The 13,935-nt window shown below is 44.0% G+C and overlaps 1 protein-coding gene across 2 annotated transcripts in view; it reads right to left on the minus strand.

Annotated features, from left to right (window-relative positions):
• Positions 1–9,103, minus strand: part of LOC139370168 (armadillo-like helical domain-containing protein 3) — a 56,942-nt gene extending 47,839 nt beyond the window's left edge. For both annotated transcript variants that reach the window (XM_071109494.1, XM_071109495.1), the window contains exons 1-4: positions 8,950–9,103; positions 6,216–6,325; positions 1,831–1,887; positions 1,308–1,454 (exon numbers count right to left, since the gene is read on the minus strand). In XM_071109494.1, coding sequence (XP_070965595.1) covers positions 1,308–1,454; positions 1,831–1,887; positions 6,216–6,317 — 306 coding nt within the window. In that variant the 5' untranslated portion in view covers positions 6,318–6,325; positions 8,950–9,103. The remainder of the gene's footprint in view (positions 1–1,307; positions 1,455–1,830; positions 1,888–6,215; positions 6,326–8,949) is intronic.
• Positions 9,104–13,935: the final 4,832 nt, after the last annotated feature.

Consider the following 13,935-nt stretch of genomic DNA (forward strand, 5'->3'; position numbering starts at 1 on the left):
TAACAGGTCCATGTACAGATCAATACATCCTGTCTATAGCCTCATCAGCACCATAACAGGTCCATGTACAGATCAATACATCCTGTCTGTAGCCCCGTCAGCACCATAACAGATCAATACATCCTGTCTATAGCCCCGTCAGTACCATAACAGATCAATACATCCTGTCTATAGCCTCGTCAGTACCATAACAGATCAATACATCCTGTCTATAGCCCCGTCAGTACCATAACAGATCAATACATCCTGTCTATAGCCTCGTCAGCACCATAACAGATCAATACATCCTGTCTATAGCCCCGTCAGCACCATAACAGATCAATACATCCTGTCTATAGCCACGTCAGCACCATAACAGATCAATACATCCTGTCTATAGCCACGTCAGCACCATAACAGATCAATACATCCTGTCTATAGCCCCGTCAGCACCATAACAGGTCCATGTACAGATCAATACATCCTGTCTATAGCCCCGTCAGCACCATAACAGGTCCATGTACAGATCAATACATCCTGTCTATAGCCCCGTCAGCACCATAACAGATCAATACATCCTGTCTATAGCCCCGTCAGCACCATAACAGGTCCATGTACAGATCAATACATCCTGTCTGTAGCCTCGTCAGCACCATAACAGATCAATGCATCCTGTCTGTAGCCTCGTCAGTACCATAACAGATCAATACATCCTGCCCCGTCAGCACCATAACAGGTCTATGTACAGATCAATACATCCTGTCTATAGCCCCGTCAGTACCATAACAGATCAATACATCCTGTCTATAGCCTCGTCAGTACCATAACAGATCAATACATCCTGTCTATAGCCTCGTCAGTACCATAACAGATCAATACATCCTGTCTATAGCCTCGTCACCACCATAACAGGTCCATGTACAGATCAATACATCCTGTCTATAGCCTCGTCAGTACCATAACAGATCAATACATCCTGTCTATAGCCTCGTCAGTAACATAACAGATCAATACATCCTGTCTATAGCCTCATCAGTACCATAACAGATCAATACATCCTGTCTATAGCCTCGTCAGCACCATAACAGGTCTGTAGAGCAGTGTTCTTCACCCCTGGTCAAGGTTTTGTTCCACCTCAGTCCACACACCTGATGCAACTTACACTGAATGTACAAAACATTAGGAACACCTGCTCTTTCCATGACATAGATTCACCTGGTCAGTCTAGGTGAAAGCTATGATCCCTAAAGTCCCACCTTTGGTGCTCCTCTGCCAGGGTCTGAACACAATAGTGGAACACCCCCACACACACACACACTCCCACTTACCTGCAGGGCGTTGACCACTTTGATCTGGTGCTCCTCTGCCAGGGCCTGAACACAGTGGTGGAACAGACTGTTGATGTTGTCTTTAATCTTCATCACCTCATCTCCATCCAGAGACTCCAGCTTGGCCTCCAGGTACTCCAGATTCACCTGGGGGGAGGGGAGGGGGGGTACAGAGGGGGAGAAAGTAGAGTAAGGGTGGATGGAAAAGGGAAGGTTGAGCGAGAGGGGGGGGGAGAGGGAGAGAGTGGGGGAAGAGGGAGGTTTGGTAGATGCAGGGGGAAGATGGTTGGGAGAGAGAGGGGGGAGAGGGTTGGGTGAGAAAGGTGAGGGGGAGGAGGGAGGGTTGGGAGGTCACAGAAAGAAGGAGGGTGGGGAACGGGAGAGAGAGAAGGGGGGTGCATCGAGGTTATAGTTAGAGAGAAATTCCCTTTTTAGAACGCAAAGGACAGCTAAAAGTTTTAAAAACAAATGCAAATGGATAATTCTGTTAACAAATGCAATTTAAACAGCTGTTCTCTCTTACCTTCATGAGGAAGAGTTCATCCCAGAAACGGGAGTTGTTCTTGGCTGGATCCTCTTTCTGGAGAGAGAGGAGACAGAGAGTCGCTCCATGTCATCTCAGCCATGACGCCCACCATCTCAGCCATGACACCCACCATCTCAGCCATGACACCCACCATCTCAGCCATGACACCCACCATCTCAGCCATGACACCCACCATCTCAGCCATGACATCCAGCCATGACACCCATGACATCCAGCCATGACACCCACCATCTCAGCCATGACGCCCACCATCTCAGCCATGACGCCCACCATCTCAGCCACGACGCCCAACATCTCAGCCACGACGAATACACCATCTCAGCCACGACGCCCACCATCTCAGCCACGACACCCACCATCTCAGCCACGACACCCACCATCTCAGCCATGACACCCACCATCTCAGCCACGACGCCCACCATCTCAGCCACGACGCCCACCATCTCAGCCACGACGCCCACCATCTCAGCCACGACGCCCACCATCTCAGCCACGACACCCACCATCTCAGCCATGACACCCACCATCTCAGCCACGACGCCCACCATCTCAGCCACGACGCCCACCATCTCAGCCACGATGCCCACCATCTCAGCCACGACGCCCACCATCTCAGCCACGACACCCACCATCTCAGCCACGACGCCCACCATCTCAGCCACGACGCTCACCATCTCAGCCATGACACCCACCATCTCAGCCATGACATCCAGCCATGACACCCACCATCTCAGCCATGACGCCCACCATCTCAGCCACGACACCCACCATCTCAGCCACGACGCCCACCATCTCAGCCACGACGCCCACCATCTCAGCCACGACGCCCACCATCTCAGCCACGACGCCCACCATCTCAGCCACGACGCCCACCATCTCAGCCACGACACCCACCATCTCAGCCATGACACCCACCATCTCAGCCACGACGCTCACCATCTCAGCCATGACATCCAGCCATGACACCCACCATCTCAGCCATGACGCCCACCATCTCAGCCACGACACCCACCATCTCAGCCACGACGCCCACCATCTCAGCCACGACGCCCACCATCTCAGCCACGACGCCCACCATCTCAGCCACGACACCCACCATCTCAGCCACGACACCCACTATCTCAGCCACGACACCCACCATCTCAGCCACGACGCCCACCATCTCAGCCACGACGCCCACCATCTCAGCCACGACGCCCACCATCTCAGCCACGACGCCCACCATCTCAGCCACGACGCCCACCATCTCAGCCACGACGCCCACCATCTCAGCCACGACGCCCACCATCTCAGCCACGACGCCCACCATCTCAGCCACGACGCCCACCATCTCAGCCACGACGCCCACCATCTCAGCCACGACGCCCACCATCTCAGCCATGACACCCACCATCTCAGCCACGACGCCCACCATCCCAGCCATGACACCCACCATCTCAGCCATGACACCCACCATCTCAGCCACGACACCCACCATCTCAGCCATGACACCCACCATCTCAGCCATGACACCCACCATCTCAGCTTGTTCTGAAATGGTTGGAAGCCAGTCCTCCATGAAAGCAAATCAGTTTCTCCTTCTTTTACACTTAGTCTGTGTCCAGGAAACAGCCCCTTTGTGTGTGGTTTATTCCCTTCAGAAAAGGTCTGTCTTAGTTACTGCTAGAACATTCCTGGTGAACAAGCACACCATGAGGCTCCAGCAGATCTAATGGTTTCAATGTTATTGTCTCTAATGGTCTTCAATGTTATGGTCTCTAATGGTCTTCAATGTTATGGTCTCTAATGGTCTTCAATGTTATGGTCTCTAATGGTTTCAATGTTATGGTCTCTAATGGTTTCAATGTTATGGTCTCTAATGGTCTTCAATGGTATGGTCTCTAATGGTCTTCAATGTTATGGTCTCTAGTGGTCTTCAATGTTATGGTCTCTAATGGTCTTCAATGTTATTGTCTCTAATGGTCTTCAATGTTATGGTCTCTAATGGTTTCAATGTTATGGTCTCTAGTGGTCTTCAATGTTATGGTCTCTAATGGTTTCAATGTTATGGTCTCTAATGGTTTCAATGTTATGGTCTCTAATGGTTTCAATGTTATGGTCTCTAATGGTCTTCAATGTTATGGTCTCTAATGGTTTCAATGTTATGGTCTCTAATGGTCTTCAATGTTATGGTCTCTAATGGTTTCAATGTTATGGTCTCTAATGGTCTTCAATGTTATGGTCTCTAATGGTTTCAATGTTATGGTCTCGAATGGTCTTCAATGTTATGGTCTCTAATGGTTTCAATGTTATGGTCTCTAATGGTCTTCAATGTTATGGTCTCTAATGGTTTCAATGTTATGGTCTCTAATAGTCTTCAATGTTAAGGTCTCTAATGGTTTCAATGTTATGGTCTCTAATGGTCTTCAATGTTATGGTCTCTAATGGTCTTCAATGTTATGGTCTCTAATGGTCTTCAATGTTATGGTCTCTAATGGTTTTCAATGTTATGGTCTCTAATGGTTTCAATGTTATGGTCTCTAATGGTCTTCAATGTTATGGTCTCTAATGGTCTTCAATGTTATGGTCTCTAATGGTCTTCAATGTTATGGTCTCTAATGGTTTCAATGTTATGGTCTCTAATGGTCTTCAATGTTATGGTCTCTAATGGTCTTCAATAGTAAAAGTCCCAAACACACACTGTATAGTGTTGTGTAATGGTATTGGGTTTAATGGTAAATGCCACTCATCACAACACATATAGACATATTGCCATATAATTTTATTGAAAAACATGCAATTAATTGTCTCAACATTTTAGTCCGTAGCTCATTTCTCCATCAAAGTTTTGGGCTTGTAGGACAAGTCTTCATATGAGAATCTCAGAGAGTGGCCACGTATTGGACAATTCAAGGAGAGTTGGGTTGAAGCAATAGGCTGCTAATTTTATTTAACTAGGCAAGTCAGTTAAGAACTTGGGACAAACTGAATTGCTTTCATGGAGGACTGGCTGAATTGTGAGGGTGACCACACAATTTATTTCCATAATGAGCCAAATAAAAGTTGTTTTTTTTTACCCAAAGTTGAAAAAAAAAAAACACAAGAGACCAGCAAAATTGATAAGCTTGTGCTGCGGTATAGCAACAACAGCGACATCTTGTGGAATAAACATGGTACTGTCACACTACTTCATTGTAAATAATGCAAGCGACTTCAATTACTAATATCTCTGAACAGGGGAAAAAAGAACATCACCAGATTCACAGGGAATACATGACATAATATGGAGAAGCAATACTCCAAGCCACAGTTTCATACTATTTGTCAAACATAGACAACTGATACTGTATACTGGTTGTTGGGGTGGGATAGGCATGGGGGGGGGGGAGGTCCATGGGTGGCATTTGACAATTTTGGGGGGGATTCATTATGTCTTACTCATTGGTAGGAAGAAGTGTGGTCCAAATCAGATGTTGGGTACTATATTTGTTGAATATTATCTGAATCTTATCAATTAAAATGGCCAATTTGGGTGCAATCAATTATCTTAATTTCTTAGAGATAAAATTAGATTTCAACAAAATAATGTTTCAGGAATGATAATCGTATCCGTTACTAAGTACAGAAAATGATTTCAGGACAATCTGAGATGGTGGGTATTGAAATTCTCTTTCTTGTGCTTTTTGAGGTGAAAGGAACTATGAGAGCAAGTCCACCAACCCAATTTCTGTTCCTGTCTGTCTGTTCCGACCCTCACTCTTTCTTCCCCTTTAACACTCTTTCTTCCCCTTTAACACTCTTTCTTCCCCTTTAACACTCTTTCTTCCCCTTTAACACTCTTTCTTCCCCTTTAACACTCTTTCTTCCCCTTTAACACTCTTTCTTCCCCTTTAACACTCTTTCTTCCCCTTTAACACTCTTTCTTCCCCTTTAACACTCTTTCTTCCCCTTTAACACTCTTTCTTCCCCTTTAACACTCTTTCTTCCCCTTTAACACTCTTTCTTCCCCTATAACACTCTTTCTTCCCCTTTAACACTCTTTCTTCCCCTATAACACTCTGTCTTCCCCTTTAACACTCTTTCTTCCCCTTTAACACTCTTTCTTCCCCTATGCTCTTACTCTTTCACTTGACCATATCCCTTTAGCTCTGCACAAACCGCCCTCTCTGTCTCATCTTTATCCATCATTTCCTCTTCTCTACCTCCCTCTCGCTCTCTCTCCCCCACTCGTCTCATCTTTATCCATCATTTCCTCTTCTCTCCCTCCCTCTCTCTCTCTTCTCTCCCTCCCTCTCTCTCTCTTCTCTCCCTCCCTCTCTCTCTCTCTTCTCTCCCTCCCTCTCCCTCCATCCCTCTTCTCTCCCTCCATCCCTCTATCTTACCGCAAAGATCTCATCATACATCAGCACCACTTTCTCCTTCAGGGGTTTCTTAGAGGAGGACGTCCTTCTCAGAAGCCCCGCCTTCTTCTCCAGCTGAGACATGGCTGGGTCTGGAGACACACACAAATAAGTAAGCATAGAAATGTAAACACAGCAGACGCAAATAGGCATGTAGCTAGTATCACACAGAAAGACTAAAAAGGACAGACAATACATACACTAGAGGTCGACCGATGAATCGGAATGGCCGATTAATTAGGGCCGATTTCAAGTTTTCATAACAATCGGAAATCTGTATTTTTGGGCGCCGATTTCCGATTATTATTATTTATTTTTTTAATACCTTTTATTTAACTAGGCAAGTCAGTTATGAACACATTCTTCTTTCAATGATGGCCTAGGAACTGTGGGTTAACTGCCTTGTTCAGGGGCAGAACGACAGATTTTCACCTTGTCAGCTCAGGGGTTTCAATCTTGCAACCGCACAGTTAACTAGTCCAATGCTCTAACCATTGCACTCCACGAGTAGCCTGCCTGTTACGCGAATGCAGTAGAAGCCAAGGTAAATTAATTGCTAGCATTAAACGTATCTTATAAAAAACAATCAATCATAATCACTAGCTATAACTACTAATCCATTTTAGCAGGCAATATTAACCAGGTGAAATTGTGTCATTTCTCTTGCGTTCATTGCACGCAGAGTCAGGGTATATGCAACAGTTTGGGCCGCCTGGCTCATTGCGAACTAATTCGCAATGATAGAGCAGTCTGACTGAGCAGCAGCAGGCCCATAATCATTCATTCAAACAGCACTTTTGTGCGTTTTGCCAGCAGCTCTTCGCAAGCACAGCGCTGTTTATGACTTCAAGCCTATCAGCCTAATGGCTGGTGTAACCAATGTGAAATGGCTAGCTAGTTAGCTGGGTGTGCGCTAATACTGTTTCAAACGTCACTCGCTTTTAGATTTGGAGTAGTTATTCCCCTTGCGCTGCAAGGGCCGCGGCTTTTGTGGAGCGATGGGTAACGATGCTTCGAGTGTGGCTGTTGTCGATGTGTTCCTGGTTCGAGCCCAGGTAGGGGCAAGGATGGGGAAGCTATACTGTTACACTGGCAATACTATAGTGCCTATAATCACATCCAATAGTCAAAGGTATATGAAATACAAATGGTATAGAGCGAAATAGTCCTATAAATACTATATTAACTACAACCTAAAACCTCTTACCTTGGAATATTGAAGTCTCCTGTTAAAAGGAACCACCAGCTTTCATATGTTCTCATGTTCTGAGCAAGGAACTTAAACGTTGCTTTTTTTACATGGCACATATTGCACATATTACTTTCTTCTCCAACACTTTGTTTTTTAATTATTCAAACCAAATTGAACATGTTTAATTATTTATTTGAGGCTTAATTCGATTTTATTCATGTTTTATATTAAGTTAAAATAAGTGTTAATTCAATATTGTTGTAATTGTCATTATTACAAATAAAAAAAATTGTCTGATTAATCGGTATCGGCTTTTTTGGTCCTCCAATAATCGGTATCGGTATCTGCGTTGAAAAATCAGTCGGTCGACCTCTAACATACACACAACAGTTTTAGGCATTCCACACTGGCTTGGACCCTCATTCAACAGTGTTAGTGTAGGAGGTGCTTCTATTGTCAAGAATGTATGGCATTTAGAACCCTCAGTTCTGGTCGAGTTTTAACACAGGGTTAGAAAACGGTCACTTATTACCCATTTATATACTGTATATGATTAGTCATCAATGTATGTTTACAAAATACATTAATATTCCCAGCTATGGCAATCAACAAAAGTTAACTAGGCCTAAATCAAGTATCCTAAACTGTCAACAAAGCATTCTTAGCTACATGTGTTCACTCAGTCATTCCCAAGAAGTGACGTGATAATGCTTGCTTCTACACCTGCATTGCTTGCTGTTTGGGGTTTTAGGCTGGGTTTCTATACAGCACTTTGAGATATCAGCTGATGTAAAAAGGGCTTTATAAATCGATTTGATACTATAAAAGGCTACTAGAATAGAAACAATGAATCCCAACACAAGCTAACGTTAGCTAGTTAATCGTGATTCATATCCTTATCTGACTGTATCCTGATTGTTCTCTTTGCGCAACAGGACATTGATTGGGCAACTGCTGTACTGTAGAGGAATGTTAGTTAGCTGTTGACTACATTTCCAATGGAATACATAGCTGGCTAGTGTTAGCATGATATGTCAGTTTCATGCAATATATCCCCATAAAACATATGATACGTAAGAACAGTTCACTGCAGACAACAGTCAAACCATAGATAATTGTTTACAAATGACTAGCAGTTGGTAGCTAGCTACAGCTAACTAACATGCTAACTAGCTAGCTAACGTTAACTAGCTAGGTAGCCAACCTACGTTGTTTCCAGTCACCGAAAAGTTCATATTCAAAAGTCAAACAACTCTTTATTTAGTGCAAGGCAACTCAGTTACTAACGTGTAACTCAAACATCGGCCACTCTAGTGCTGGCAAATGTTAGTGTTAATGACAACAAGCTGTTACCTACTCGTCATACATAGCTACATTGTGGGTCTATAGTACCTAGCTATAGCTAGCTAGCTAGCTCTTTTCTTACAATGTCTGCTTCCTTGTCGATGTACAACCTAACAGCGTTTGAGGACAGGTAGCAAGATGTATATGTTGTCATACATTATTCATCAAACCCCTTCTTACCTCAATCAAACGATTATTTATATGAATCCATACCGTTCGCTCAGAAAACTACAGATACCAATGTTAGCCTGCTAGCTAGCTAGCTGTGATTGAGACTTCCTTTGCCTGTCTGGAGACTGCATGGTCCTAGCGCCTGTGCCGTCACTGGTCGTCGTGTATCGAAGATACTGTAGCGAGCTATCACTGATTTACAATCCACCCAATCTTCTGCATACAGTAGTAGTACGTTCAATTCACTACTAGGAGGACAAGAATATAAATATATTGGAAATAAGTGTATTTGTAATTCTTTCATATGTTTGTACTTTCCTCTGGGATTATTTGTACTGTAAAAATCATATATACATTAAATAAACTAGATAGATTTAATTTTTGGCCAAAAGTTGATCTAGCTACATTCATATATATTTTCACATATTTTCATTTGTCCAAACTGTCCATTACTGGTGCTCATGAACGGTTATAAACAGTGTTCATTGAACATATCAAGAGTATTTCAAGGACATTTTTTTCCATTTTCATAACATTACAAATATCGGAAACGTTTTGTCCAAAAATGATGCAGAAAAGCTAATCCATGCTTTTGTCACTTCTAGATTAGTCGACTGCAATGCTCTACTTTCCGGCTACCCGGCTAAAGCACTAAATAAACTTCAGTTAGTGCTAAACTCGGCTGCTAGAATCCTGACTAGAACCCAACATTGTGATCCTATATACTCCATATTACTCCTCTCTACACTGGCATCCTATTAAAACTCGGGCTGATTTCAAGGTTTCCCTGCTAACAAAGCATTACACAGACTTGCTCCTACCTATCTCTCCAATTTAGTCCTGCCGTACATACCTACACGTACGGTCACAAGACACAGGCCTTGTTATAATTCTCCTATAGAGCTCCATAGAGCTCCATTTTTATGGAATGGTCTGCCTATCCATGTGAGAGACGCAGACTCGGTCTCGACCTTTAAGTCTTAATTGAAGACTCATCTTTGCAGTAGGTCATTGACTGTAGTCCGGCCCAGGGTTGTGAAGGTGAACAGAAAGGCACTGGAGCGACAAACCGCTCTTGCTGTCTCTGCCTGTTCCCCAGAGTGCTACCTTTTCCCGGATCTGCTGTTTTTAGACTCTCTCTCTCTCTACCGCACCTACTGTCTCTAACTCTGAATGATCAGCTATGAAAAGCCAACTGACATTTACTCCTGAGGTGCTAGACTGTTGCACCCTCTACAACCACTGTGATTATTATTATTTGACCCTGCTGGTCATCTATGAACGTATGAACATATTGGCCATGTTCTGTTATAATCTCCACCCAGCACAGCCAGAAGAGGACTGGCCACCCCTCAGAGCCTGGTTCCTCTCTAGGTTTCTTCCTAGGTTTCTGCCTTTCTAGGGAGTTTTTCCTAGCCACCGTGCTTCTACATCTGCATCTTGCTGTTTGGGGTTTTAGGCTGGGTTTCTGTACAGCACTTTGTGACATCGGCTGATGTAAAAAGGGCTTTATAAATACATTTGAACTTCTCTAATGTCTAAATGCCTGGTAGGTTCAGTTAAGGTCTGTGCACCCTTCACATCCCTTTGTTTGGCTCATTGGCTGAAATTGAACGCAAATGTCATCAGATAACAATAAGACAGTTAATCTTTTCTCTGCCAACTCTGTGAGAGATCCAGGCATCGCCTCGAAATGTCACAGACAGACTCCGGAATCTTTTGGAAATGAGTTAACGGAATACAAAGGTCCACACACACTGTGTGTGTTCCAAATGCACCCTTTTCCCCACATACTCCACCAGGGCCCTGGTCAAAAGTAGTGCACTATATAGGCAATAGGGTGCCATTTGGGAGGTGGACTCTATCAATAGGTCAACCACAACCCTTCCATCCTTCCTATGTTTCCCCCTCAAAAATCAAAGACAAGAAAAATCTAAATGGCACCATCAAGAAAGGTTTTATGCATTTCACAACTTTCATTTCATTGATCCTCTGGTTCTTTTCTCAGTGCATCATGTGACCATGTGACCATCTGATCTACTGATATATGAAGATGTGTGTGTATTGGGGTCCACCTATCCACCTACCTGTCGCCTATATATCCAGTGTTGAAGGAGTTTTATCAATAATGACTAAACAATGTATACATTCTACGTGGAATTATAACTAACGTTAATCAACAGAATTCTATGCTGTCTGAAGAATAAAATGTTTGTACATAGACCAAGAGGAAGTGTTAACAGACAACTTGTGACCACAGTGAAACTAACAACAGGAGAAATGTCTGGTCCCCATCCAGGGAGGGGAAAAACCGTTGGACTTGCAATAGATTGCGTAACATGTGGTAACATAAGATAAACAATATGTGTGTTGTGGAGGGAGGTTGGGGAGACTGGGGGGGGGGGGGGGGGGGGAGGTTGGGGAGACTGGGGGGGGGGGGAGGAGGGAGGTTGGGGAGACTGGGGGGGGGGGGAGGAGGGAGGTTGGGGAGACTGGGGGGGGAGGTTGGGGAGACTGGGGGGGGGGGAGGAGGAGGGAGGTTGGGGAGACTGGGGGAGGAGAAGGGAAGATGGGGACTGCTGTATTGGGAGGGGGGCTGAGGTGCACAGACTGTGGGCGGGGGGCTAGAGGGGGGCGTCATGGACACTGAGGAACATCCGGTGGGGGATAACTTGACAAACAACCCTGCAATGACAACAAGGGCTAGTTTCCTGTACCGGGCGAGGCAGCCATCAGCAATGCCGAGACTGCCAAGTATCTGTTATTACAAAACATATTACAAAAACTGGCAATACATTTTACAGACTTAAAAAACACATTGTGGACCACTCAGTAAGAGTTTGAGAGGGAGGGAGGGAGGGATATTGGGGAGAGAGAAAGAAAGGATACACACTAGCCATTATGATCAAATAAAACAAACAAATGTATCACTTTTAAAATCCTTAACCAATTTCCTAAATTGACCCAGGGACACCAAATGATCCAAACGAAGTGCCAACTGGAAACTATTTCACAGGAGGTGCCTGATATGAAAAAGCAGCTCTGTGGCTAGCAAGGGAGCCATCATCATTAACCAACCCTGTGACACGAGGTATGTCGGCAGCTTGAGGAGTAGGGCTTAATAAACAAAAAGACAGTAATGAGGTGATCTACGTGTCTTTAAAAGAGGTCCCAGACAACTTGGTGAAGGATGCAGGGATGAGTATTAAAGCTGTCAGGTGTAATAAATGAAGGGCTCTGTGATAAACACAATCAAGGGATTTTAGAGAAGAGTCCGTTGTACTTCAGGAGATGGTATCACCATAGTCAAGAACAGGTAGAAAAGTTGATTCTACAATTGGCTTCCCGCTAGCCCGAGAAAAACAAGCTCTGTGTCCATACAGGAAACTCACTTTCCATTTAAGCTTCTTAGACAAGCTCATTTGTCTGTTTCTTAAATGATAGATCATTGTCCATCTAAATACCAAGGTATTTGTATGCAGGGACTAGTTCAATACCAGACCCATTCAAGGAGTGAGGATGTCACCTGACTGAGATACTTTGAGCAGACGTTGAAAACAGCAAGTGTTTAGTTTTGCCTTTATGAAGTACAAGCTTTAAATTGGTAAGGGCTTCCTGAACAGCTGCAATGTCCGGCTGTAACCTTGACAACGCGAAGTCCATAGTCAGAGAAATGACATAATAGTGTCATCTGCATACGAATGAAGATCACTATTTTTAACAGATAGCATTTCTATAAACCGTATAAAGAACAGGTGCTCTTGTTGATCCCTGAGGAACACCTTTATGTGCCTCAACAACATCTGACTGACCTCCATCCAACACATCAAGGACTCCTTAACAGAGAATCTGACTGACCTCCATCCAACACATCAAGGACTCCTTATTAACAGAGAATCTGACTGACCTCCATCCAACACATCAAGGACTCCTTATTAACAGAGAATCTGACTGACCTCCATCCAACACATCAAGGACTCCTTAACAGAGAATTGCCTGAAAGAAAACCCCATTTTCAGTATCATTAATCAACAACTTACCTCCAATAATATCCAGAACAACATTTTCAGTGTTATTAATCAACAAATTGTCACGTTCTGACCTTAGTTCCTTTGTTTTGTCTTTTGTTTTAGTACAGTCAGGGCGTGAGTTGGGTGGGTTGTCTATGTTTGTTTTAGTATAGTCAGGGCGTGAGTTGGGGTGGGTTGTCTATGTTTGTTTGTCTATGATTTTCTATTTCTGTATTTGGCCTGGGGTTGGTTCTCAATCAGAGGCAGCTGTCAATCGTTGTCCCTGATTGAGAACCATATTTAGGTAGCCTGTTTTCCATTGTGTTTTGTGGGTGGTTGTTTTCAGTCTTTGTACCAGACAGAACTGTTTTGGTTGTTTCCTTGTTGTTCAGTTTGGATTATTATTAAAAAATCACGAGCACTTACCACGCTGCACCTTGGTCCTCACCTTCTTCCACCACAGATGGCCATTACACAAATTACCTCCATTAATATCCAGACCACACCTGAAGTGAGTTGGCTTAGAAACTGAGTCAAAAAAATTGCCGTCAGAAATAAAATGTGAATTAAAAGCAGTAATGATATAAATGTGATCAGTAATGGGGCCAGAGACCAGATTCATTTTATGAGGAAGAGAACAGGAGTTACAACCCGTCAGAGTTTAAACACTTCTCCTGAACTTGGCTGGATTTCCTGCACAAAATAATCAGATTTAGCTTTTCTAACTACTTTGACACATATATTTCTCAATCTCCTAAATGATTGCCAATCTGGGCACGAGTCTGTTAATCTAGCTTTGGCCCAGACAGCATCTCTATTGTGTATAACTTTGGCAGCTCCGGTGTGAACCAAGGGTTAGACCTACATTTAACTCTTATGGTTTTTAAGGGGTTTTAAGGGCATGTGCTTATCGAAAACAACATTGAAGACAGTGTTTTAGAGCAGCTCTGGATCATGACTAGATGAGATACAGCCTGTGTCATTA

Source organism: Oncorhynchus clarkii, chromosome 17 (genome assembly GCF_045791955.1).
Source record: "Oncorhynchus clarkii lewisi isolate Uvic-CL-2024 chromosome 17, UVic_Ocla_1.0, whole genome shotgun sequence".
NCBI lineage: Eukaryota > Metazoa > Chordata > Actinopteri > Salmoniformes > Salmonidae > Oncorhynchus > Oncorhynchus clarkii.